This window comes from Urtica dioica, chromosome 7 (assembly GCF_054948205.1).
Source record: "Urtica dioica subsp. dioica isolate 48M chromosome 7, U.dioica_male_clone48M_v1_H2, whole genome shotgun sequence".
In the NCBI taxonomy this organism is placed as follows: Eukaryota; Viridiplantae; Streptophyta; class Magnoliopsida; order Rosales; family Urticaceae; genus Urtica; species Urtica dioica.
The window spans coordinates 27,343,035-27,369,079 of NC_142762.1; the positions used below are offsets into that span (position 1 = coordinate 27,343,035).

The window sequence follows — 26,045 nt, forward strand, 5'->3', positions numbered from 1 at the left end:
TGACGTTAAATAAAGTGGATATATAGTAAGTAGATGAGATAGGGGTCCACTTGGTGCTACCAATTTTTCAATAGATTTTATTGTGTTTCCGAATTCGGTAAAAATAAAAATTTAAATGCCAACTAACCAAATCTCATAATTTTAACCAAAATGACAAGTGCAACAAAGCTATGAAATCCCTATAATCAAGGCTTTTTGGAAAAGAGGGGAAAAATGTCATGCTCATGCTCATCGCTTCACGTATAAAAAGTATAAACCTTGTCGTCAAAGTAAGCGAGCTGAGAGATATAATTTGGGCATGCTTTTTATTTTTTGGGAGGAACAAGTCGTTAAGCCGGTTCAAAGGGACAACGGAGAGAGAAAGAGAGTACTTAGCTACGACTTATTAGTTGCCACTAGTATAATTACATTCGCATTTGCATGGTATCTTATGTGTCATGTAAAGATGGAGAGAGAGGTATTATAGGGATGAAAAATCTGCACCCCTATGACCTAAAACAAGAACATCAAAAAGTCATTGTCAATCCACTCGGTCGGATAGAGCAGAAGAAAGAAAGAATACCTCGCTTCCTTCATCTAAATCTCTCTCTCTCTCCTCTCTCCTCTCTCTCAATTAATTTTATTGAAAAATCCCAAAAAGAAAGGCGGTGTAAGGTTGAGCTAACCAACACCCAATTCCCTCATTTCACATTTCTCTTTCTCTCTCATGTGGGGGTTGTGGGCCCTACATTACCTCCAACCAGCGGCGCCATTAGTCTTTACTTGGTTTCCAAGCTCACCCACCACGACCACCACCACCTCTCTCTCTCTCTCTCACCTCTTTAAATCGACCTCATCCCAATTTAATATTCAGAAAAATATCATTATTACCACTTCACATTTCACACCCGGTCTCTTCTCTCTATCAAATCTCTCTCTTTCTTTCCCATACCTCCCTCATTCCCTTGTCTCCTTCTCAACCCATCCCTCAAAACCCAGATACCCCAAAACAAGAATAAAAGAAAAGGCCGTATTGGTATTTCAAGAATGAAAGGCGAGTATGTAGAGCAACAAAACAAGAACCAATCTCGGCACCACCAACAACAGCAACAACAACACAGCAACAACAATAACACCAACAACATGTTCTCAAAACTCCATCACCACCACCAACAGCAACAGCAGCATAACCTTCACCCTTTTGCCAACCACTTCCAGCAGCAGCAAGTCGCCTCCGCCACGACCTCTGACGACTCCGCCGCCGCCCACGCGCCGACGCTCCAGCCGCCCTCCGACGGCGCGTCGATCGAAGTGGTCCGGCGGCCGAGGGGCCGGCCCCCGGGGTCGAAGAACAAGCCGAAGCCGCCGGTGATCATCACCCGAGACACGGAGCCGCCCATGTCGCCGTACATCCTGGAGGTCCCCGCCGGCACCGACGTCGTGGACGCCATCGCCCGCTTCTGCCGCCGCAAGTCCATCGGGCTCTGCGTGCTGGCCGGCTCCGGCGCCGTCTCAAACGTCACGCTCCGGCAGCCCTCAACGACCCCCGGCGCCACCGTCACCTTCCACGGCCGCTTCGACATCCTCTCCGTCACCGCCACCTTCCTCCCAAACTCCGCCACCCCCTCGCCCCTCCCCACCGCCTTCACCATCTCCCTCGCCGGCCCCCAGGGCCAGATCGTCGGCGGCCTCGTCGCCGGCGCCCTCATCGCCGCCGGCACCGTCTACGTCGTCGCCGCCTCTTTCAACAACCCCTCCTACCACCGACTCCCCCAGCCAGACGAGGACGCCAGGGACTCCGCTGACGGGGGAGCGTCTCCGGCGGGATCCGGCGGACCCGGGGACAGCGGGAGTCGAGGGGCTCCCTCCGATATGGGCATGTATGGCTGCCACGTTGCTCAACCTGACGTCATTTGGGCCCCCACGGCCAGGCAACCCTCTCAGCCGCCTCCGCCGGGGTACTGATGAGCCGTCCTCCCGATTAATTAGTCTGACTCTCTTACTTTCTTTTTTTCTCTTTCTTTTTTTTTTGGTTATATAAATATATTTCTTTCAGTTTCGGTGTCTTATCTCGGGTCGGATTTCTTTTATTTTTCATGTGAAGTCGTTTCAGAATATATTTTGCTTTCTAGGGGGGTTGTATCATTATTGACGCGTAATTAGTGTTAGAAGGATATTGTTGGTAAATCAATTTAATTTAGTGAAGTCTTTTTTGTTACTATTACTATATATATTTTATTTCTGACTTTCTAGTGAAGTTGAACTTGGAGTTGAAGTTGTTTATATTTTATTGAGGTAATATACTTCGTCTAGAATTAACCAATAGATCCTTAATATATAGAAAAATAAATCTTTGGCGTCACGGGTATAAGATTATTCTAGTGATGCACGGACTAACTATATATTGTTTGATAAAATGGGTTGGGAAGTACAAAAGAGGTATCTTGGAATAAACAATAATGTCTTAAGTATATCCTGTTAATTATATTATAATGAGAACCCAAATATGTGTTTGTCTTGATGTATATATGCATGCTTACATTAGTACTGAAAATGGCCATATGATATGAGTTGAGCAAAGTACACTCGTATTGTTTAATGGTGCAAATTGATTGAACATGTCACACGTCCATATCAAAAGGCACAAAAACTTGTGGTTGGGTTTTGATGGGGCTATTGTTGGTTGTGTACGTTACTTTTTTTTTCTTTCTTACTACGATTTTATTTCATATGAATTTTTTTTTTTTCTTTATTGTCATGAGCGCTTTTTCTTTTCCTTTCTTTTCTCTATGCTGCGTTGTGACAGAAACACCAGTGGGTGAAGATAATGCCCTGATTCCTTTCACTGATTCGGGTTATCTGCGTCTGTATTTTCTTCTGTTCGCTTCTTCGTTTGGATAAAGTGTGTGGCAGTGTATAACGTGGCTAGGGTTATGCTTACATGAGAGAGAGTCTTTCTTTTTCAGAGCCTTGAAAGAGAGTGTGATTGTGTTTTTTATTTCCTTCCTTCCTTTCTTTCTTTCTTTCTTTCTTTTGGGATGCTTGGCTTTATCCAATACATGTTCTTGAAAGCTCTCTGAGAAACCGGCCCGTTTTTATCATCGTCATTATTAGTTTATTTTTATAGAAAACAATAACTAATTAAATATATATATATATATATATATATATATATATATATTAATGATGTGTGATCTGATCTGTACTTTTTTGGTTTGTCTCTATCGCTCTTTGGTGTGAGAACAGAAAACACAATAATTGAAAGCCAAAGATAACGCAACACACCCTGAGGGAGTAAGGACTCCAGCTCTGTCCCATATCTTTCTTTTCCCTTTCCCTGGCTCCATGCTTTTTGACATATTTGTAATTTAATGGACATATCTTCATTTTTTTAATTTAATTTTTGGTTTAGAATTCGATGCTTCAATTATTATTATAATTTTCAGAAGAAAAATAAAAACTTCTTATTCCTGTTTTGCATTGAACTTACACGCTCAGCAGACGATACTCATGTACTGAACATGAGTTTATTTGACCACTTTGTCGCGTTTCAAGTTTGCGTCTAAATTTGATGTACTCATATGCGTTTGTGAAAGTAGTATGGGCCATCTCAATTCAACTAAACTAAATAGATTGCATCATTTACATGTCCTTTTATGGTTTTTGAGCAAAGAAAATGAAAAAAATCATTCAAATATACTTTGTTGAATGTTCAAAAAGTAGCATAGTGATATTTTTATTCTACAAAAAATGTAAATAAAATTAATTAGAATAAGGAAATATTTTAAGCACACTAATTTATCTTATTGTAGATACTTAAAATTATTAGAATTGTAAGACGAGTTAGATTTGATTTCATAAATGTTATTACGTTTTTTTTTTTTTTTTTTACATAACAATAGCTCAAGGCTTTTGCATTAGAAAATGGGCACGACATAAAGACATGCAGGCAACAAAGATTCACGACTAGAGTCAATTGAACGCATATTATGTGTAAATGTCTGACGAACGAAAAATCGACCACTTAACTTCGAGCACTTGGCTCTTTCAAAAAATCCTCCGAGGTTGATGGGTAAAACAAAGCGCTCGAGGACCTCTTACTGTAAAAGAAAGACTCGAGTGTCCGCGCCGCCAAAATACCAACAGAAAATTCGAACTAGAAACCCGACAGATGAAGAACTCATCTTCCGGACAGCAAAACCATAAAAAAAATTGTGGACAGAGCCTCAAAGCCAAAACACACTATAACCAATCATAGATCTTAACTAACAGAAACAACAAGCAACAAAACAACCGAACAAGGCAAATATCACTACAAAAGAACAACCAAACTTTAATGACCCAAAATCCAACAATGGCAGAGGAACTCACATCACAAATAGAAATGAGTACGGGTTCAGCGGGAACAACGGGTTCGTACTAGGTCACCCACGTAGATTGCGACCTCTACCTCCAAGGGGCGTTCGAAGCCGCCAAACCACACCATCGGGGGCAGCAACGGTGTCAGGAGAGATGATGTGTCGCATTGTAGGGTGCAGCCACGGCCAAGGATCGTCAACGTCGGGGATCACCATCGAGGCAAAGAACCAAACGAAGCCTAACTAGTCGGGAAAAAGACTGTGGTCGAGGTTGATGGGCCAAGACACCACTCCACCTCACCAACCTGAAAACAAAACATCCACAATAAATGAGGCCTCCTCTAGGGCTCAATCCCATGAAAAATGCTGAGAAAGACAAAAAGCACGGGAGAGACAGAGGGCGGATTGAGATCTGGCATACATCGTATCTCGAGCCAGTCACTCGTGGGCCTGGTCGCATTGCGAGCTATTTGCTCGGATATTTGGGTTGTTTCCTGCTAATGACGCATGGGGTATTTAACTCAGCTCTCAAGAATATATGCGAGTGAAAAGAGAAGAAGTGGTGGAGGGAACGTGGCCGCCCAGTCGAGAAGTCCCTCATTGTAGAGCCAAAATGTTGTTGCTCATTTTTAGACAACTATTTAGAGACTGGAATGGTTCGACCCAAGGCCGGAATAAGTGATCGCTTTCGAGCCTAGGTGTCTTGAACTCGGTATCCCGAGTCCGTCTCTAGCCAAGAATTATCCTTCGCGTCCTCCAAGATGACCTGAAAGTAAGAGGAAAGGAAGAACCATCAAAGGGAAATAGAGGTGTTGCCTGTGTTTACCTCTCCGATGCTCAACATTAGGAGGACTGAGGTGGAAAAAATAGAGGTTTAGTGTTTAGAGAGAAAATTTGTGGGATATGAGCTTCCATAGAGTTTCAGCATCGTTTCGGGGCTCAAAATGTGTTACTTTTCTCTCAAGTCGAGATTTGTATTTATAAACATGAGAAGGTGTGTCTTGGAGTTTCTTGGGGCTCAAATCCGCGTAGAATAGCCGCATGGACGAGGCCCAGTCGACCAAGTGCGCAGACCGGTCGGACCAGTCGGCCAAGTGAGCAGGTCGGTCGGACCAGTCGACCAAGTGAGCAGGCCGGTCTGACCAATCGGCCATGGGAGCTGGCCCGTCGGACCAATCGACCAAGTGAGCACGTTGGTCGGACCAGTCGGCCATGGAAGATGGCCGGTCAGCCAGGTGACCGTGAGAGAGGGCTGGTCGGCCTAGTCGTCCAGGGGAGATGGGGTCGGCCAAGGGAGATGGGGTCGGCCAAGAGAGCACGCCGGTCGACCTTATTGGTCAGGTGGGCTGCCAAACCAAGAGGGCGGTCGGCCAAAAGTCTTTTTGAGTAGGAAAATTTGATTTTGTATATCACAACTTACATAATTCATAGATCAACTTTTATTTATACACTTAATATGGACCTTTCATTGAAAATTTATACACTTGGACCTTTCATTGAAAATATAAAGGGAGAATTTCATAACTAACCTAGAATATTCTTCATATTTCACTTATATTTTCAAAACATTTTACTAGTAACCATTTCTTTTTTTCGGACAAAAATACTCTCATATTTCATAAATTTAGTCAATATTTATTGAAATCTGATCACCAATTATTTTAAATCTGGTCAATAATTATTTAAATCCGTTTAAGTGTATAAATAATAGTTGATCTATGAATTATGTTAGTTGTGAAATTTACAAAATCAAATTTTCCTACTCAAAAGGACTTAACGAAATTTTGTTTTTTCTGTTCCATAGGATCTTGAGGCATAGAACATAGCTCACTTCATCCAAATCCTGTATCTAGAACTAGGTACGCAGCTAAAGCTTTATCTCCAATATTTTCTTCTCATTATTTTCCATAAGAGTAAATTCATTCACGCAAAGTATCAAGAAGAAAACAAAAATCATTATCCTTAAGTAGAACTTTTCCACACAACTTCTGTAGGCAACGACATAAGAAGGTAAACACAACTTCACACAACTGCAGATGGATTTCAACATTTCCTCAGAATTGATACTTTCTTGTTGAGTGACTACATGAAAATAGTCATCCAACGATAAGTAAATTATGTCATGAAAGACATTTCATGACAATTTTTCGAATGAGAGTGCAGGGGAAAGTTTTATACTTTTCACGACATTTTTCAAATGCCGTAGCAAGTGCTGTAAATTTAAATTTTAATTCCAGTAATGTCATGTTATATACCTTAGAACTCATCAACTCCTTCCCCTTGAAAGGACTCGTCTAAAAGGAAGCCACTCAACCAATTCCACTATGCGTATCAACAACTCCACCGCGAGCATCTAAACCCGTACCAGAAGATTCAGCTCCACCAACGTTTGGAATACGCTCTCCAGATGACCAAGAAAAGAAGAACAAGCCCACATTGAAGTGTCTACTAATCGTGGAGCTCATATTAAATTCAAGTGGTTGATGATCAGATTGATCGGCGTGGAAAAGTCCAATTTTGATCGTGTGTAATCTAGATTCGAAGTAACAATTTGAATAGCGGGTGGTTTTTGACACATCTGGTTTCTCCCTTATAGGGCTTCGGTCACGAATAATAATTACACCTTATTTATTTGTGTCGTATTTAATTATGCACAAATTGTTTATGCGGTTTAAAAAATTATTCAACCATAATTGTTCAAACATGAGATTTATTTTAATGGGATGGCTTGTGCGTCAGGCCATGAGGCCTACATTCGTATCTCATAGAAAGAGCCGTTAAAAGATCAGGCTATTTTGTAAGGCACTCGGAATCCATATTCGAGATGGGTTATAAAATTAGATTGTTTAGTACATGGTGTACATTAGCTGCAATCGAAAATGGTGCAAGAAAGATGCAGGGGAGAGTGGGTATATCTCGGAACAGATAGTACACCACTCGGGTGCCTGCGATCTCGTTAGAGACCCATAGAGCTTTCTCCGCTTTTGTTCGTAAATCAAATGCTTGCTGCGTCTTGAAACCCTAACTGCCAGCCATGGCTCTGCTGGATCAAAACGAAGAATGGTGAGGAGGTCATTCTAGAACAATCTTGGCTTGCTTTACCTCTGGCGGAGAACCTACCAATGCCTATTGTCTTTACTGCCAAACTTCTACTTTAATTCCATATCTATTTCAGAATTTTTGGTTTATTGTTATAACAATTATTATAAACATAGTTGAGAGGGAAAATGTGATGGCTGGATCATACAAATGAAACCCAGCTGAAGGGTTATACATACATTCCCTCAAAAATCTCTTATTCTCTGTACTGTAGCTAAATACAATTAATGAAAATTACCCAATATAAAGTGTTCACGGTTCTCTTTCCCGTGTTGATGATCTTCTAGTCGATAATATATTATATTTAACATCGTTTACAGACTCGGATCCTATTCTCTCAAAGTCAGATTTACGCCTACTACTACTAGTTAAGTTCCTATACTGTTCGGTGAAGTCAGATGGCAAAAAAGCCTCGGTGGTCATGCACGGACAGTCCTTAATGGCTGAACTACTTTGACGCCCAGTAGTTTCGGGGGCGACAGAGTCGTACCGATCCAGATCTGAGAGCGGCGAGTGCCTCGAGTACAGCGGAGACGAGGACGAGGACGAGGACGAGGACGAAGACGTCTGGGAGTTAGGAGAGCCGTTCCAACCCTTGCCCGATTCGCCAAAAATGTAGTCCGAGAAATCCTCCACGCTGGAGTCACGTGTGCTGTTAGTGCTCCATGACCCTTCGTCGGAGTTGCTGCTGATGAGGGAAGAGTTGTCACTCGACGAGTCCTCTTCCACAATCCTCTGGAGCCGGTGAGGTCTCGAGTAGAGCAAATCGTAACCCGGGGAACCTTCTGGTAGATTTGACCCGGGTGGATTTTGGGCCACGGCGGGGATCGTGGCTGATTTCGATTTCGATACGGAGCTTTTTCCGCCGATCCAGGAGGGCGTAGGTCTAGCTTTGGGATCAGAGGTGACGATACTGTTCCGAATTGCTCTCGGGGCCCTTGGTGAGCACCTGTAATATTTCTCAATTAGAAATACAAAACAGTAACAGAAATAAAATATACAAAAAAATTAGCCAAATAAGCCACCGAAAGTCTAAGAATTGTTAAATAGCCAACCTTTTGTAATTTTTTTGTAAATAGCCAATGTACAACCGAAAATAAACTCTTCACGTACCTGGCGTATAGAAGCATGTACGCTCCTTGGCTCAAAACCTTTTCAAGATCCACGGGCATTACCTGATCAGTCCAATCCAAGCCAAGATAATTAATATGAAAGTGGAACAGTAAAATAATTTATAGCTTCAGATGAAATAAAATAACTTGACAAACACAAAACTTAAAGTGATAATAACATTAGACCACTAAAATGCCTAGAGAGAAGTAGGAAATGGACGAAGCTTGCAATTAAACATTCTTGTAGCTTCTATACGGGATTGATATCAGTAATGTTATTTTATAACACAATTTCATCTTGATAGTTATTCTTTAGAGGTGACCCGAGCTCATCTCCTTATGCGGGAAGTGGGGGTGCTTAACAAGTTCACCCTTCTTGTCTACACATTAATTTTAACTAGGGTTTCAACACTAGCCGTTGCTGGATGGGTACCTGTAGAGGGGACAAGATCTGCTAAAAATAAACCACGGGCTTGACCACTAGACCGGCTTACTAGCTCTTTTGTTCATAAGACAGTTTCATCTACGACTTTCTAAGAATTAGCAGAGCACTACAAACTACAGAGACTAAAAATCATCTAAATCTAGAAATTCTTAGGTCAATGCAGACTGCTTCCATTCTCATCAACAAAGCTATACATGAACCCACAATTCCGAGGCACCCAAATGACTAGATGCAAGTTAATATAATTAACAGCAAAAATAAAACCTTGAGGATAATGCCCCGAATGTTTTCAGATGACATACCGTGCTATCGTCAACCTTGAACCACTTGTTCAGAGCATTTTTAACATAGGCCACGTAATGACCAGAAAATGCTGCGTTCATGACATCGATGTGAACAATCACCCCATACAGTCTATATATAGCCAATTTATCACTTGTTCCACTCATATATGGGGCCATGTTCAGGATTTCAGGAAATTTGATGGGCTTAGTAAGCTTCCCGAATTTTCCTGACTGTAGAAAATGAGAAAAGCGTTTAGAATATAAGGCGAAACCTATTAAACTCTCTCTCACACACACACACGCGCGCGCACACACACACACACATATATATACAAACATTACCTGAAACCTCTTTAGAGCAATTGTGAGAACATTTGGAGCCTCAAGTATTGTCAACTTCTTTTTGGCCTTCTCATAAGATTTGCATCTGTTTAAGATTCAAGTATTAGCAACGGGACCATATTTGCGATTCCAAATGGAAATTAAAAAAAAAATTAAAGAAGGGGTAAATCATCAACCAGTATTCAAAGTATACAAAATAGTAAGTTTGTCCAAACTAACCTGCCACATTGGTACTTGTTTTCACCATCTAAAGTTTCGGTGCTCGTGTATTTTCGAAGAGCCTCTTCCAAGCTTCCTATATCTCCACCGATCTCAACAGTAACATCCATCATTCTTTCATGTCTCTCAGACTTGCCTAGACATTTCATGCATTTTATCTGTAGACCACAAGAAACCAAAAATCCATCTCAGGTTTTTTTTCTAAATGCAAACATACCAAAAGACAATATACTTCTAAGACATTATTTACCTTAGAACGAAGGTAGCCACCAAATGTAAGTCCTGGTAAAGTTGTTTCCTCTTCTATAGAAATTGGTGCACCTATCCTAGCTTCCGCAAGACACACTGATTGCATTGCATCAATAGCATACCTATCAAGTTTGACGATGTTAGTTTAGCTAATAATGAAAAGATTTCTGTTTAAAATGCCGATAGTGCATGAATTCTCTGTTATTTGTATGTAAACATCAAAGTAACAACGAAATGTACCTTAAAAACTCATGACCATCTTCTTCCCGGCCATTACCAAGTTGACTTCCAATATTCTGAATTCGAGACACTATCCCAATCGGAGAGATTGGAGATTTTCCTTCTCGTACTTTCATAACCAATCTCTCAAGCTCACATGTGAAGCACCATTCTTTCTTTACACCTGAAATGCAGTAAGAGAAAAAGTAAATCACTAAGGAAACAAAAGATGTTAGCTGCTTCGGACATATCCAAAAAGCGACATACAATCTTTTGAATGGAGCCCTTGGAGGAAGTATGCAGTAAGCGGAGGAGTGAATGTCAAGCACTGGAGCACAGCATTGGCGTAACAGCTAACAGAAGATTACAAAACGACACATTAGAACAACATTAAATAACTTTCCAATGATAAAAATTCCAAAATTTAAAGTGTAGGAGAAGATGAAGGCTATTTTAGATCTTGAAGAACAAAGTTAATATCAAGGCTAGGAAATTGCAGTAATAAAATGAGATGAGGGAAATTGAAGTAATAAAATGATATACAATGCCTAAAAAAATGTCAAGAACATTTCAAACAGACTATTCAACGTATGCTAATAACATCGAAAATATCCTAATTTTGTTTCCTTCTTGCTTCCATGGAAATGGACAGTACAACTGAGTATTAGGAGCAATGAGAAGTTGAGTGGTCAAAATCACAAAAAAAAAGGGGGGATGAAATGTCAGGGGGTTAGCTTAACTACATCACACCTACAAAACTGCAGTCATGTTTTCAGAATACATCTAGTGAATCAAGACTAAGCAGCAGCATCACATAATGTCTTTCAACGTCATCTTTTTCATTTTGAAATGCTCAGCATTACCTGTTCCCGCAGTTTATAAGCCCACGTGGTTGCAGTTCCTCCTTGTTCCATGCATATAACTTTACAAATGAGTCGTATGGGAATAGACCCTGCAGAAAGTGAAAATAGTCTAAACTCTCTTGGTCTCAACAATAATAAAATAAACTAAAAGAAGCATAAAATAAAGGAAAAAAACCTTATCGGTGTATCTTCCAGCCCCCTCACCCCCAAGACCTGCTGTATGCTGTTTTGGGAGTTTGGATACTCTAAACTGCTCGGCAACTTTCTGCATAGATGCTTTAAAGCCATTCTTGACGTTTTGCGAGTTTGAAATTTGAGATGAAACAGAAGCACAATCGTGAGAGGCATCACTATCACCAGATTTTGATCTTGTACTGGTCGGATCTTTCAGAGCAGAGGCTAAACGAACGTCATTAACACTGGACAGTGATCCATGGTCTTCAGATTTCATGAGATGTGATTTTTTGCTGTTCTCATAAACATAATCCGGCTTCTTGGAATTCGTAAATGGCAGACTGATGTCATCTGATGGCTTGCTACAGCTTGAAGTTACAATATGCGGCGTCGATTTAACATCCCTCATTTTGACGTTTTGCTGTATGCTTCTACACTTGTCACCATTACTATGTGATTCAGCATCCAAGGATCTGATATCCCTTCGTTGCGATTCAGTAGAGCCAACATTTGCATATGAAAATGATCTATCAATAGGCTTCATATTGCCTACTCCTCCACGAAAAGCATCATCATACAAAGTGACCTTTTCTGCAGAGCCTTTGGTACACAAGTGGATTGAAGAAGTTTTAGCCAAGGAAAATGGTATCCTCGGCGAAGAACCACCAGATACTTTGCTTGTGCCAGGTACGGTTGTATCAGATGCGCCACAATCGTTGTAGGCTTCAATTTGCGGGTCAACAGATTCAAGAGCGCTTTTCCAGAACTCTGAAGATGATTCGCAAGGCTCAGCAATGGGAACATCGCGGACAATTTTATTTTCTTTAGGTAATTTACTATTCTCTTGAAAGATATTCTCCCCTTCTTCAAAACTTTCACTTTCCTTCCATTTATCTATCGCAGCAAAAGTTACAGCGTTAACCAAGCTAGCAAACTTTGGAGATAATGTTTCTGAATGATCTGTATCCTTTGAACTCAACTTAGCAGGGATGGGATCAAAATCCCTATCAGGAGATATGCCGCCTTCAGATCTCACAGTCTCATCTAAACTAATGCTGTCATTCACAGAAACATCATCAGACGAATCACTACTTGCAGCTGATGTAGAAAAGCCAGAAAACGATGTTGAACATGATTCAGAGGCCGAGGATATCCCTTTGTCGACTGTGGGAGACTCAATTTCACTGTAATCATCCTTCTCATATGACACTTCAACAGAGCATTCATGCTCATCAATTGACTTTTCTTGTCTAGCGAAATGGCCAGTATAAGCTCCGGAATCCTCTTCTTTGCTCACTTTTAGCCCGATTGCACCTCCAAATTCAGTAACATCTGGAATTAAAGGTGGGGGATGGCAATTGTCTTTGTGACCTTGTCTCCAGTGGATGATTTGGCATTTTCCAGAACTAAAAATTTGAAGCTTGGCGTTAAAATCGCAATATCGATATGGTAAATAATTTCATGTATACAAGAAAAGCTAAATATGTAGATGCAAATAAAAAGGTTGACATGGACTCGCGTCTAAGCCTAACAAAGGAACAGAAAACAAAAAAGAAAGCACATGAGGTTCTGATCACTAAAACCTAGAACACTTTCACCACTTTTATTCTGATGAAAATACATAACTAGTGGCAATGCATTATGCTAGGATTTTACATTTATAATGAATATTATGATAGAAGTTATAAAAACACGTTCCGATGAACAAAAACTAAAGTTTCCAATTCAGCAAAAAAAAAAAAAATCAATAAAAAATTAAATATTATATAAAAAAAACAAAAAAAAAAAAACAATTACCCCGTCCTTAACTCAACCTAGCCAATATCTATGCAGGTGTTCTGTATAACATTTTACGAAATTCTTCAGTCAACTAGCACAAATCCTAATTATACATAGGAAAATAATTAGTTATTTTAAATAATCAGTTGGGGAAAAGTTGTGTAACCATTGTATCCTTAAAAGAAAATGGTTGAGCATTATTTCCCACTTCTTTTCTTACAAACTAAACATCGTTACGTCCCAATACAGTGCTAAATCTGCCTCCAATATTTGGGGTATGACAGGAGGTATCAAAACAAAATTTAGCCTACAACTAAAGATAAACTTGTCTTCTAAATTCAGTGTTAAGTTCATTTCATTCGCAACAGAGTTCCTTCAACTTCCCTTCCTGATTCTGAAAGAGCTTGACTCAAATAGAATTCAAAGAGTTTCAAATCACTCTTCTCAGTAACCTCTAAAGGAAAGGCGCAAAATTGGTTCAGTCCGCAATCTCTTTTCAAACTCAAAACTATCCAAAATATTTCTTCAGTAAATATCACAAACGCCTAAATTAGAAACCTAATTAGCAGTAATCGAGGAATGAAAGACATCGCAAAACTCATAAATTATAAACCCAAAGACGCGAAATTTGTCTATTAAATCCTCGTTGAAATAACATACCAGTAGCGTACCGCCTTACAGCGCGCGCACCGGGTTGTGGTCGGAAAAAAGCAGACGGCACATTGATTCGGAGAAACAGTCACAACGGCACTTCCATACTCAACAGCGGCCTCAAGCTCGGCCCTGGCAGACTCCTCGGAGGCCAAAATCAGCAGTCCCTTGATCTCCTCATTCCTGGCAACGGAAAGCTGCCATTTCCGCCGCGCGACGAGAACGATCACCGGAACCGCGAGGCAGACCGCGAGGACCAAATTCTGAAACCCTAGAACCCCGGCAAGAAGCATTTACCCAGCACCGAACGGACATCCAGATGAAGAATTAAACCCTAGGATCTTAATACCACCAAACAACATAGATTAACCCAGCGATCACGCCTCCGATCAGCTCCGGCCACCGGGAATTTCACATGCAGGTGAAAATCGGAGCCCAGAATTAGCCACGGTCGTTGATCACCGAACGATTGGTGTCTCGCCACGGAAAACTCAGCCTATAAAATTCAGATTACAGAGAGAGATATAGACAACGAGTGAGAAATAGAGATTCTTTGCAAACGCAAGAGAGTTTTGGTTCTTCTGAGCTTTGTCTCTTAACGAAGACGAAATAAAATAAGGTAAAAAAATCATTCGATATTTAGCTTTGAAGAAGAGGAAAGTTATGAATTAGGGAATAACTGCATTTATTAATTAAAAATTAATATTAAAATATAAAGAATGGTCAGAGAGGCAAGGAATTTTCTATTTTCCTGTGTTTTTTTTTCTAAATACATGTTTTTTTTGCCTCGGCAAGTGTGAATTCTTTTTCGACTAATCAATATCCGGTCCGGTTCGAACTGTACTGAACCGGATTCAATGCGGACGAGTATTTTCATTTTTTCTTTCTGTGGCGGTGCTTTTTCTATTTCTGGTTGGGTGACGATAGCGACGGATGTGATTGGCTAGATTCTAGGATTGGACGGTGAAGATGGATTTGATTATTATTCTAGATGACGACTGTTATTAATGTACATTTTTTTTTTTTTACGTATGTAGATTGTAGAGAGAGAGAGAATACTACTTTTGAATAATTATCACATGAGTAGATAGGAAAGTTTACATTTCTCTTTTTGTTACATTGCCGTTTTTTTTTTACTTTTTCTTTGAATGCCCACTTGAGATTATATAATTGAGTGATCGCCTTAATTTAATCGTAATTATATCATCGTATCCATGTGATATTACATTAATGAGTAATCAGTATCAAGTATATCTGTATTTGATAGTCTATTTTTGTTGACCATTTGCTAGTATATTAAGTTGTTATTAGAAGCACTTTATTTCAAATTTCAAGCAAAAAAAAAATTAGATACTCATGGGAAAAAAAATATATGTAATCCTGCACAAAGAGGAACTTATGTATATGCAGAAAAAATAAATATTGATAATCATCAATAGCTTTTGGTGTAAATGAGAAGGCCATTTAATAAAGAAAGTAATGTGACCCAACTACATCTAATCAAAGTATATATGTAATATAATTACTCAATTGAAAAATATTTCCTCCAATTAAACTTGTTGCGACGTCTCTGAACCATTGTGAAAGTAAAACCTTTTATTTTTTATTCTTTTTTTTTAGAAATTTTTTTTTTTCATAAATAACCATTAAGGTTTGCATCACAAAAATTTAATTTAATCTCGAATATTTTATATATACTAAAAAAGACAAACCATTCAGCATCGCAAAACAAAATGTCTTTATCTAAATAAATCATCACCAACTTAGCTGTCGAAGGTCGCTCTTGCCGTATATTTTAGTTCAAAGAACGAGTAGGATTAATGTAAGCAATGGCAATAAACAAAATTTAATTTAGTGCACGAGTGCGTTTAGTCAAAGGTTGGAAGCATATTTTTCCTCAACCAAACAAATAAATGTTTTCATATATAAATGAATTATTAATTATAAAAGTGGGAAAGGACTTGGAAATGAATCATGCAAAGCATTGACTAACGCGGCTAAACAACTTCCTTAAGAAGTATTTGTGGAAGTTCCAGACGTGGGTAAACTTTCAAGTAACTTTTCTATTTTTTATTGTGATGTAAGTTAAATAATATATATATATATATATATATATATATATATATATATATATATATTAGTTTCAACAAGCGCGAGTCAACAAAATTATTATTGTTTTTAAACAAAAAGTGAAAAATAAAAATAAAGAAAATAGAGTAAGTTGAAAGCTTTTAATTGTATTAAATTAAATTTAGCAAAATCATTGTCAATGATTTTTATGATTCAAAGTTTTTCAAAATATTACATGTTTTCTTATCTGCCATATTTTTTAGAAGTATTATGATCAGAAAAAAATTTGGGTAAATAAAAATTGAAGTTAAATTTTGATAAAAGAAATTAAGAAAAAAATATATAGAGAAATAGAAAGTAAGAAAAGTTTCTTATATTTATATTAATAATATATATTGTTATGTTAAAGGGAAAATAACACATATATACCATGTGTTTTAGTGAAATGTCGATTTTAACCTTTGGTTTTCAAAAATATCGAGATCATACCATCTGTTTAACTAAAATGACGAAATTATACCATGAAATTGTTAACAGTATCACAAATCTCTCTTTCATTGATATTAACTCTTAGGGCAGTGTAGCGAAATAGCCAAAATGAAACTATGAAATTTGTTTTTAGCCTATGTTTCACAACTTTTAGTGAAATAGCCAACAGACTTATGTGGCAATAATTAAGGTCTGATTTACCCTTATTTATTAACAAATTCGTCACTTTCTCTCTCCTACTTTTTCCCTACACTTTTTTTACATAAAAACTTCAAAAAACCATATATATCTCATATGAACTCGAAATTGAGTAATTCCAAATCCTACGGATTCGTGACGCCGAGATCTTCAAAAATAGATCCATTGTGTTTGATGAAAAATCATGTTTAATACCATAGATGTAGAAAAATCACGTTACTACCTTAAATATAGAAATAACTGGAAATTTTTTATAATTATTAAAAAATAAATGGAAACGTAACTATGATGCATTAAACATAATTTTTCATCAAACACAATGGGTCTATTTTTGAAGATCTCGACGCCACGAATTTGTAGGATTTGAAATCACTCAATTTCGAGTTCGTATGAGAAAGATACGAATTTTTGAAGTTTTGATGCAAAAAAAATTATTTTAAAAAAAAATAAGAGAGAGAAAGTGACGAATTTGTTAATAAATAAGGGCAGATCAGACCTTAATTATTGCCACATAAGCCATTTGGCTATATCTCTAAAAATTGTCAAACATAGGCTAGATCCAAAATTACATGTTTAATGTGGCCTAGTTACTTACAAATCTCTAACTCTTATATAAGAAAAATCGAATCAAATTCAAAACAATATCCTAACTTCCAAATTTCCAATTTTGAAATAAAAATTGCCTTAAATTGAAATTAAATAATAAAATTCATATCTCTCAAGAGATGACTTTATTCTGTATTCGAATCGCAACTCTAAATCCTAGATTCTCTGTTCGAATCTGTAATTTTGATGACTATCAAATGTCGATTTTTACCCTTTTGCCTTTTTTGCGTTCTTCACGATCAAGAGACTGTTGTTTATTTTTTAGTCTTTTAATAAATTACATATATTGCGCGAATGAATAAAGATAATTGGTGTTTACATATAAATATTATAGTCAACATCAACTAAAAGTCAATAAAAAGAAGATATATATGTGGTACTGTTTTATATTTCAGGTATAATTTCGGCATTTTAGATAAACAAATGGTATGATCTCGAACATATATGGCGCGAATGAATAAAGATAATTGGTTTTTACAGATTGTAGTTACAATGATGTAACTAATATTGCTTATAGTAATTAGTTACATACTGTAATTAATTTATATATTTTAGTTACATTCATGTAACTAAATTCTCATAAATTAGTTACATTCATGGAATTAATTTCTATGGTTTAGTAACTAAATCATGCAAATAGTGACTAACTTGTAACTAATTCATTATATTACGTAACTAATTAATATATTAAATTTTACAACATTTACTCCTTATATGAAATAATAAGGTTTTCTCAATCTAACTGCTCGTACGGTTCACTTACAGGAGTCATCACGACAAACCATGTGGAGATACTATGTAGTAGATGTTCTAATCTTGAACATAAAATGATTGTTGATTGCAATCATGCTCAAATATTGTTTCAACGCAGCTTTGTTAGTATACAATCATCCTTTACATACTTTTATGGGGGAATGTATGTCCATCACGTCCAAGAGCGGGGAATCTGATGATGAAACTGTTGTTGCTCCTTGAGAAGGCATAGGAGTTTTCAGTTCGCCGGCGCCTGGAGGGGGCTGGCTCGGTTCGCCAGCGGCTGGAGGAGGATGGCTCGGTTTGCCAGCGGCTGGAGGAGGCTGGCTCGGTTCGTTGACGACTGGAGGGGACTCACTCTACTTGTGTCATATATGTTTCCATCGTTGGGGATATGAGATGGTTCACCGGTAGATAGAGGGAACTCTCCAGAGATGTTGTCGCAAATATCAAAATCACGATTCATCACTGGCAGAAAAAATGAGCTGCTCCTAGAACTTCAGTTCCCACAAAACCACTCTCTCCGGTGTTTGGAGTGGAACCAACTGCGCAAACACTCCTACAAAAAAATAATTTTTTTGGTGCGGAAGAGCATGTCGCACCTAAAAGTTGCGACAAGTCACACCTAATACTTCTCGGTGTGACTTTGTCGCACCTAAAGATTTCGAAAATTTTAAGCGGGCTTCAAATCCCTCTGAATATTTTTCACCGTGTTTCGGTGCGACACTGTCACAGTGAATACCTTCCGGTGCGACATGTCGTATCAGATACCTTTAGCGACGGACTTTTAGGTGCGACAATGTCGCATCTAATAAACTATTAGGTGCGACTTTTGAGGCATTTGGTGCGACAAACGTCGCACCGGATGCCTCTATTTTAGTGAAAAGAAATCTTCAATGACTCAAGCTCCAAAATCAAAGACATTTTCTAAGTATCCGATTTTTCTTTCCTAATATGTAAATAACATGCCAAATTAATGTTGGAAGTCAATTACTATTGATTTTACCATCCTTTATATGTCAACACTCAGGAGCTTATGGTGTTTTGAGGGCTTCATACGAAACACAGGTCTAGTAATAATCATCTCTGAGCCATTGATCGCTATGCTTGACGTACGTAAATATATCTCATTTCATCATTGCTGCACAATAATAACAAGTAGAACTTGTTACACACATGTCACTAAGTATTACCTGGCAGTGTGCCGAATTAGTTACATTTATGTAATTAAAAACGAAAACTAGTAGAATTAGTAATAGAAAACTAACTAAACCTTAGTTAGTGACATATCTGTAACTAACATCAACCATGTTCAATCTGAGTTTTAAAAATGCTGGAATGTAAATATGGGTTTCAAAACTTTTTGTTTTTCAAAATTAAAACTTTGTAGATGAAGAATTCGAGACTTACTTTTATATCTTTGGTAGATGCATACAACAAATAGTCGGCGGTAATTTTCAGATTTGGATCCAACCCGGTCATCGAGAGCTTTGATAGGAAAAAAGCTGAGAAGGACATTCTCTTGATCGAAAAAAGCTGACCAGAACTGGTGATGACCAGAAGAAGGTGACGAAATTTTTTGGGACAGTCATGGCAGAGAACAATGGCGGATGATTAGAAGAGAGATGAATGTGGAATGAAGAAGGAGATGATGGTGGGAATCAGTGAGAGAAAGATGAAAAAATGTGGTTAAAGAAAGAAAATATTAAGTTTTATTAGGTGGTAAAAATTGTATATAAGAATTTATAAGGTTATTGTTGGTAAGTTTTATTTTTAACTCTTTTGACTGCGTTTCTCTCTCATTAGAACCTTAAATTTTAGACTACAACTATATGAAAACAAAAACAGAAAACAAAAACAGTTTGAGTGAACTACCAATCAAGCCCTTACTTTCTTTCAAATAACTGTTTGGTAAGGATTTCAGTTTTTTTTTTATTCAGCTTTTTTGTAATTGTAGTGTAATAATTCACATAAGAATTAGGCGTCGAGATATATACTAATTGAAAGTCTTTGCTGCGAATATAATGGTCGTACCTTTGGTAATAATGATTGTTCACAAGTTCATCGGAAAACACCGTTTGTCTTTGTAGTAAATACAACAAATATCAAATTTTGATACCTAATGTTGACTAAAAATAGTGAAAACTCATGTGTTCGACGAGAGGATCACGACTAATTAATAGTTTGTAAAATGGAGTTCCGATTGTTTAAAGTTTGTCATAATTGTAAAATTTAAGTTTTCCAGGGAACGGAAACAAATTCGATAATCAAAAGTGAGGAAAATGAAATGATGTTGATAGGAGAGAAGAAAATGTCAAGAGGATATATTAAAAAAAATAATAATAAAAGTTGAGTGAAAAAATTAGAAAACACCTAAAAACAGTTTTCTGATTTTCTTCATTAAAACATAAAACAGTTTGAAAACTTTTTGAGTTGTATTCTGAGAATCATCAAACAAACAGTCAATTCAGTTTTTTCAAAAAACTGTTGAAGTTAGAAAAGTCAAAAACAGTTTTCAAATGAAGAAACAAACAAGGCCTAAATGTCTCCACGCTCCCTAATTTACTCCTACGGAAGGTAATAATGGGCTTGAAAGAGAAGATTGGGCCTATAGCCCAGTGACTTTCCACGCGACCAGTCCAACTGAGGCCGCAAAGAAGAATAACCCAGAAGATTAACTGAACACACAGAGAGAGAGAGAGAGAGAGAGAGAGAGAGAGAGAGAGAGAGAGAGTTGGCAAGTTCAGGTCACTGACAAGACAACTCCGTTTCCGAAGGTGAATATCAATGGCTACGTCATCGGGGAACCTGGGTTGCGTGGTGGTGGCGGCGGACGGGAGCGAGGAGAGCATAGAAGCTCTCCGGTGGGCCCTCAACAACCTCAAGCTCCGATCCTCCCCTTCTTCCTTCTTCATCCTCCACGTCCAATCTCCACCGTCCATCTCCGCCGGCCTCACCCCCGCCGCCATCCCTTCGGTGGCCCCAGTGACTTTTGAGGCATTTGGTGCGACAAACGTCGCACCGGATGCCTCTATTTTAGTGAAAAGAAGTCTTCAATGACTCAAGCTCCAAAATTAGAGACATTTTTTATGTATCCGATTTTTCTTTCCTAATATGTAAATAACATATCAAATTAATGTTGGAAGTCAATTACTATTGATTTTACCATCCTTTCTGTCAACACTCAGGACCTTATGGTGTTTTGAGGGCTTCATACGAAACACAAGTCTAGTAATAATCATCTCTGAGCCATTGACCGCTATGCTTGACGTACGTAAATATATCTCATTTCATCATTGCTGCACAATAATAACAAGTAGAACTTGTTACGCACATGTCACTAAGTATTACCTGGCAGTGTGCCGAATTAGTTACATTTACGTAACTAAAAATGAAAACTAGTAGAATTAGTAATAGAAAACTAACTAAACCTTCAAATAAACCTTAGTTAGTGACATATCTGTAACTAACATCGACCATGTTCAATCTAAGTTTTAAAAATGCTGGAATGCATATTGGGTTTCAAAACTTTTTGCTTTTCAAAATTAAAACTTTGTAGATGAAGAATCCGAGACTTACTTTTATATCTTTGGTAGATGCAGATTTGGGACGAAAATTTACAACAAATAGTCGGCGGTAATTTTCAGATTTGGATCCAACCCGGTCATCGAGAGCTTTGATGGGAAAAAAGCTAAGAAAGACATTCTCTTGATCGAAAAAAGCTGACCAGAACTGGTGATGATCAGAACAAGGTGACGAAATTTTTTGGGACAGTCATGGCAGAGAACAATGGCGGATGATTAGAAGAGAGATGAATGTGGAATGAAGGAGATGATGGTGGAAATCGGTGAGAGGGAGATGAAAAAATGGGGTTAAAGAGAGAGAATATTAAGTTTTATTAGGTGGTAGAAATTGTATATAAGAATTTATAAGGTTATTGTTGGTAAGTTTTATTTTTCACTCTTTTGACCATGTTTTCTCTCATTTGAACCTTAGTCGTGTCATTTAAAAAAAAAAAAAAAGTAAATGTTTCCACGCTCCCTAATTTACTCCTACGGAAGGTAATAATGGGCTTGAAAGAGAAGATTGGGCCTATAGCCCAATGACTTTCCACGCGACCAGTCCAACTGAGGCCGCGAAGAAGAATAACCCAGAAGATTAACCGAACACAGAGAGAGAGAGAGAGTTGACAAGTTCAGGTCAGTGACAACTCCGTTTCCGAAGGTGAATATCAATGGCTACGTCATCGGGGAACCTGGGTTGCGTAGTGGTGGCGGCGGACGGGAGCGAGGAGAGCATGGAAGCTCTCCGGTGGGCCCTCGACAACCTCAAGCTCCGATCCTCCCCTTCTTCCTTCGTCATCCTCCACGTCCAATCTCCACCGTCCATCTCCGCCGGCCTCACCCCCGCCGCCATCCCCTTCGGTGGCCCCAGCGACGTGGAGGTCCCGGCCATCGTGGCCGCCATCGAGGCCCACCAGAAGAGGATCACCGAGGCCGTACTTAATCACGCCCTCAAGATTTGCGCCGACAAAAATGTTAGTGAAAGGGAGATTTTGGTCAATTTCTTTGTTTGCTGTTTTCTTTTGTCTCGTTTCTGATACATCTTTCAATATTATGGAAGGTGAGTGTAAAGACTGAAGTGGCGATCGGCGATCCAAGAGAGAAGATATGCGAAGTGGTTGAGAAGTTGAATGCTGATCTGCTCGTCATGGGTTCCCGGGCTTTCGGTCGCATCAAAAGGTAAAGACTTTTTATAACTCGCCATCCAAAAACCAAGCTGTTCATTCAATTGATATATTACCAAAAAGGGCGATTTGATTATGCAGCCAAGTGCATAAAAAAGAGGTATGTCGTTCATTTTAAGCTGTCAAATTGTTTTCATAAAAGCTTATGTGCTGTTTGTAGTCTAATTGGCTCTTGATGTGTGTGTGGTGAATTAGGATGTTTTTGGGAAGTGTGAGCAACTATTGTACAAACCACGCTGGATGTCCTGTCATCGTTGTCAAAGACAAAGGGGCTAATGTTTCTAGCCCTACCTCTGCTTGATTCCTAAAAAAACAGGTATGTTTGTGGAATGTAAATCTGTTATACGCAGGTATGTTCTTTCGATGTTTTGAACGGAATTTCACGGCCTTTTTATTTATCCCTTGATGTGCAAGCATGTTATAAGTTGGTGAATTCATGTGTTTGTCGAGTGTGTATCATGTAGTATATCTTACCAGTCATTTCATATGTTTAGGATCTGTGTTTGAGGCCATTTCAATTACTCATCTAGATTTGATCATTTGTATATTGATCTCTTAGATACACATTTAATACCCCATTCATATACGAAACCGGTACTACCTTGTCGGTTGATCTGTTCAAAGTTTTCTTCTTATTTACTGGTTTGAGATTGCAATTACTTTGCTTTATGCTATATACGGTATACCACTATGTTTTTGAAGATTTTTATTATTGCCTACGTTTACATAATATATATTTTCTTAATTACTTTTCTGTTCTTGTCCTTTTTCCTGCAGTTTAAAAAGTGTTGCTGTATCATGTGTGACTATACATTGAGCTGATGGTGAGTTGTGCTTTGTTTTTTGGTTTTTGTAATTATTTGATAAACTGTATTTATCAATAATAATGAAGGGCCACCAGATTAGGTGTATTTGATGTGATCGTCACGTCAATAATGAGCTCCAAATGTTGTAAATACTTTCTAAATCGTGCGGTGTTCCACCATGCGTGATGTTTGATATATTTTTTTTTCATTATTTTTGTTAGACAATTCAAACACGACTTCTATATCTTAGAATTGTTAAAATTAGCTCGTCTGTAATTTTGAGATAAAATTTAGTGGTGGACGTCGAACACGAATTTTTAATTTTTAATGAGACTAGTTTTAGCATCACGAATGATTTTAGCATATTATAAATTATAATAACAAGTAAAATTTGTAGATGTTAATTTGTATTATCAAGATTTGTAAACAATGGGTACCAAAAAAACCGGCAATTAAGAAAAAAAAACCCTTAAAAATCATGAACGAATAATAAAATGTAAAAAATTTATTTTGTACATTGATTAGACTTTCATGGGTAAATAAGACTTGCGTTCGCTTTCCAATGAAATATGGAGACACGTATAAGGTGAAGGGAAATAAATATCAAAGAGAAAAAGAAAGAGAATTTAATAAAGAAAATATAAAATTAACATACGCTCAAAATAATGTATGTTATTGATATAGACTTTGGTTGGAATTAAAAAGCCTTGTTTTTGTTTTTAGAAATAAACTAAACTGTTTGACAAAACTGTTTTTACAAAAAATTTCAAAAACGTTTTTAGATTTTGTACATGAGATAGAAAAACTAGGATTCTTAGCTTTTAGAAAAAGTGTTTTTAAGTTTGCTATATAAATGAATGTAATATCCTCGTACAAAATATTATTTACATATATGTATATAAATAAGCATATTAATAATTATTATTTAATTATTAAGAATAAGTATATTTTAGTCTTTTTACTATAATATATTTAACAGTTTACCAAACACGTCATTTTTTTGAAAAAAAAGTTTTTTTTTTTCAAAAACTGAATCTAAAAGCATTTTTTTTTTCAAAAACTGAATCTAAAAGCATTTTTTTAAAAGAACAAAGCTATGTCAAACGGGGCCATAGTATAATATAACATCAGTAATTATGATTATAAAATACATAAAAAAATTATACAAAATATATTGATGAGAGAGGGAAGTTTTTTTTTTCAAAAACTTAATCTAAAAGAATTTTTTTTAAACAAAGCTATGTCAAACAATGCCATAGTATAATATAGCATCAGTAATTATGATTATAAAATACATAAAAAAAATTATACAAAATATATTGATGAGAGATGGAGGAAAAAAACAATATACATAAAAAAATATATTTACAAAATAGATTGAAAAAAAACTTAAAAAAAAACGAACCAATTAAATATGGAGACACATATAAGGTAAATGGACATAACTATCAAAGATAAAAAGAAAGAGAATTTAATTAAAGAAAATATAAAACTAACATACACTTAAAATAAGAGATTTGTAAACAAATAGCCTGTATTTAGGGTGGAAGTTAAAATTTTAGCCAAACTATCAGTTTATTTTAAATAATAGCCAACGGTACTATGAAATCTCAATAATACCCTTTTCCTTCATATTCAACTCTGATACCTCCAAACCTTTCTTCCTCAATCTCTGCTCCCCAAAGTTATCGAGGCAGTGATGTGCGTCCTTAAAATCCAGCACGATTAGGGCAAGCGCGGCGGTTATGGCGGTCCACGACATGTCGAGTCCGAGGAGAAGTCCGGCGAGCATTCCGGCGGTGACTAGATACACGCAGAGCTTCTAGATCGACCTCCGCCATTTCTCCGGGATCGCCGCGCGAAACGGCGGAGCAGCGTCGGCGGGACGCGATTTCACGGATCCGGACTCCGACAGACCGTTCACGGACGCGATCCGGTTGGAATTCCCGCCGTGAAAAGAGGTCGCGGCTCCGACTCCGACTCCGGCTCCGACGTCGACGGGATCGCCCACGCGCCGCCGCTTCGGAGAAGGGGAAATGGCTTCTCCAGGCGTTTTCCGTCGTTCCCGGTGCCGGAGTCGAGCTCCGCGACGGCGATTGCGTCAAGATCGGCGAGGCGACCTCGATCTTGGCCAAATCTGAGACAGGTATGTTGTTTTTCAAATGGTAAATATTATTTACTATCGAACGGCGATTTGTAAATATTATTTACTATCAAGGTTATGATTTGGACAAATTGGAACGAGCCGACGAGTATGTGTAACATTACTGCAGTTATTTTTCATTTTGCACGTTTTACTATGAAAGATGAAGAGAAGAGATCACACTATAAACGACATTGACTTTCTCGCTTCAAGATGTTGGTTTTTTCAAATGGTAAATATTATTTACTATCGAACGGCGATTTGTAAATATTATTTACTATCGAACGGCGATTTGTAAATATTATTTACTATCGAACGGCGATTTGTAAATAATATTTACTTATCATTTTTATGAATAATCTAACCCAAAATCGTTCGGAGATGACGTCTAGGGTTCAGTTAATAATATTTACTTACAATTTAATGGTTAATCTAACACAAAATTGAGCGGGGATGAGGT

The 26,045-nt window shown here is 37.8% G+C and overlaps 3 protein-coding genes across 3 annotated transcripts; 2 read left to right on the forward strand and 1 right to left on the reverse strand.

Moving 5' to 3' along the window:
• The first annotated feature begins 630 nt into the window (after window positions 1-630).
• On the forward strand, window positions 631-2,236 carry LOC149390615 (Putative AT-hook DNA-binding family protein). Its single transcript, XM_089620848.1, has one exon. It carries the CDS (start codon window positions 1,027-1,029, stop codon window positions 1,942-1,944), a length of 918 nt encoding a protein of 305 aa, XP_089476974.1. The 5' UTR covers window positions 631-1,026; the 3' UTR covers window positions 1,945-2,236.
• A 5,345-nt stretch (window positions 2,237-7,581) lies between these two features.
• Window positions 7,582-14,418, reverse strand: UBP16 (ubiquitin-specific protease 16). Its single transcript, XM_089619226.1, has 11 exons — window positions 13,783-14,418; window positions 11,345-12,749; window positions 11,170-11,258; window positions 10,574-10,659; window positions 10,328-10,490; window positions 10,089-10,209; window positions 9,839-9,996; window positions 9,620-9,704; window positions 9,296-9,508; window positions 8,550-8,611; window positions 7,582-8,385 (listed from the first exon to the last, which is right to left on the reverse strand). Exons 1-11 carry the CDS (start codon window positions 14,064-14,066, stop codon window positions 7,689-7,691), a joined length of 3,363 nt encoding a protein of 1,120 aa, XP_089475352.1. The 5' UTR covers window positions 14,067-14,418; the 3' UTR covers window positions 7,582-7,688.
• A 7,580-nt stretch (window positions 14,419-21,998) lies between these two features.
• LOC149390617 (Adenine nucleotide alpha hydrolases-like superfamily protein) lies at window positions 21,999-23,706 on the forward strand. The gene is made up of 4 exons (XM_089621385.1): window positions 21,999-22,426; window positions 22,513-22,631; window positions 22,832-22,952; window positions 23,414-23,706. The coding sequence occupies exons 1-3, from the start codon at window positions 22,124-22,126 to the stop codon at window positions 22,935-22,937; spliced, it is 528 nt and encodes a 175-aa protein (XP_089477511.1). The 5' UTR covers window positions 21,999-22,123; the 3' UTR covers window positions 22,938-22,952; window positions 23,414-23,706.
• The last annotated feature ends 2,339 nt before the right edge of the window (window positions 23,707-26,045 follow it).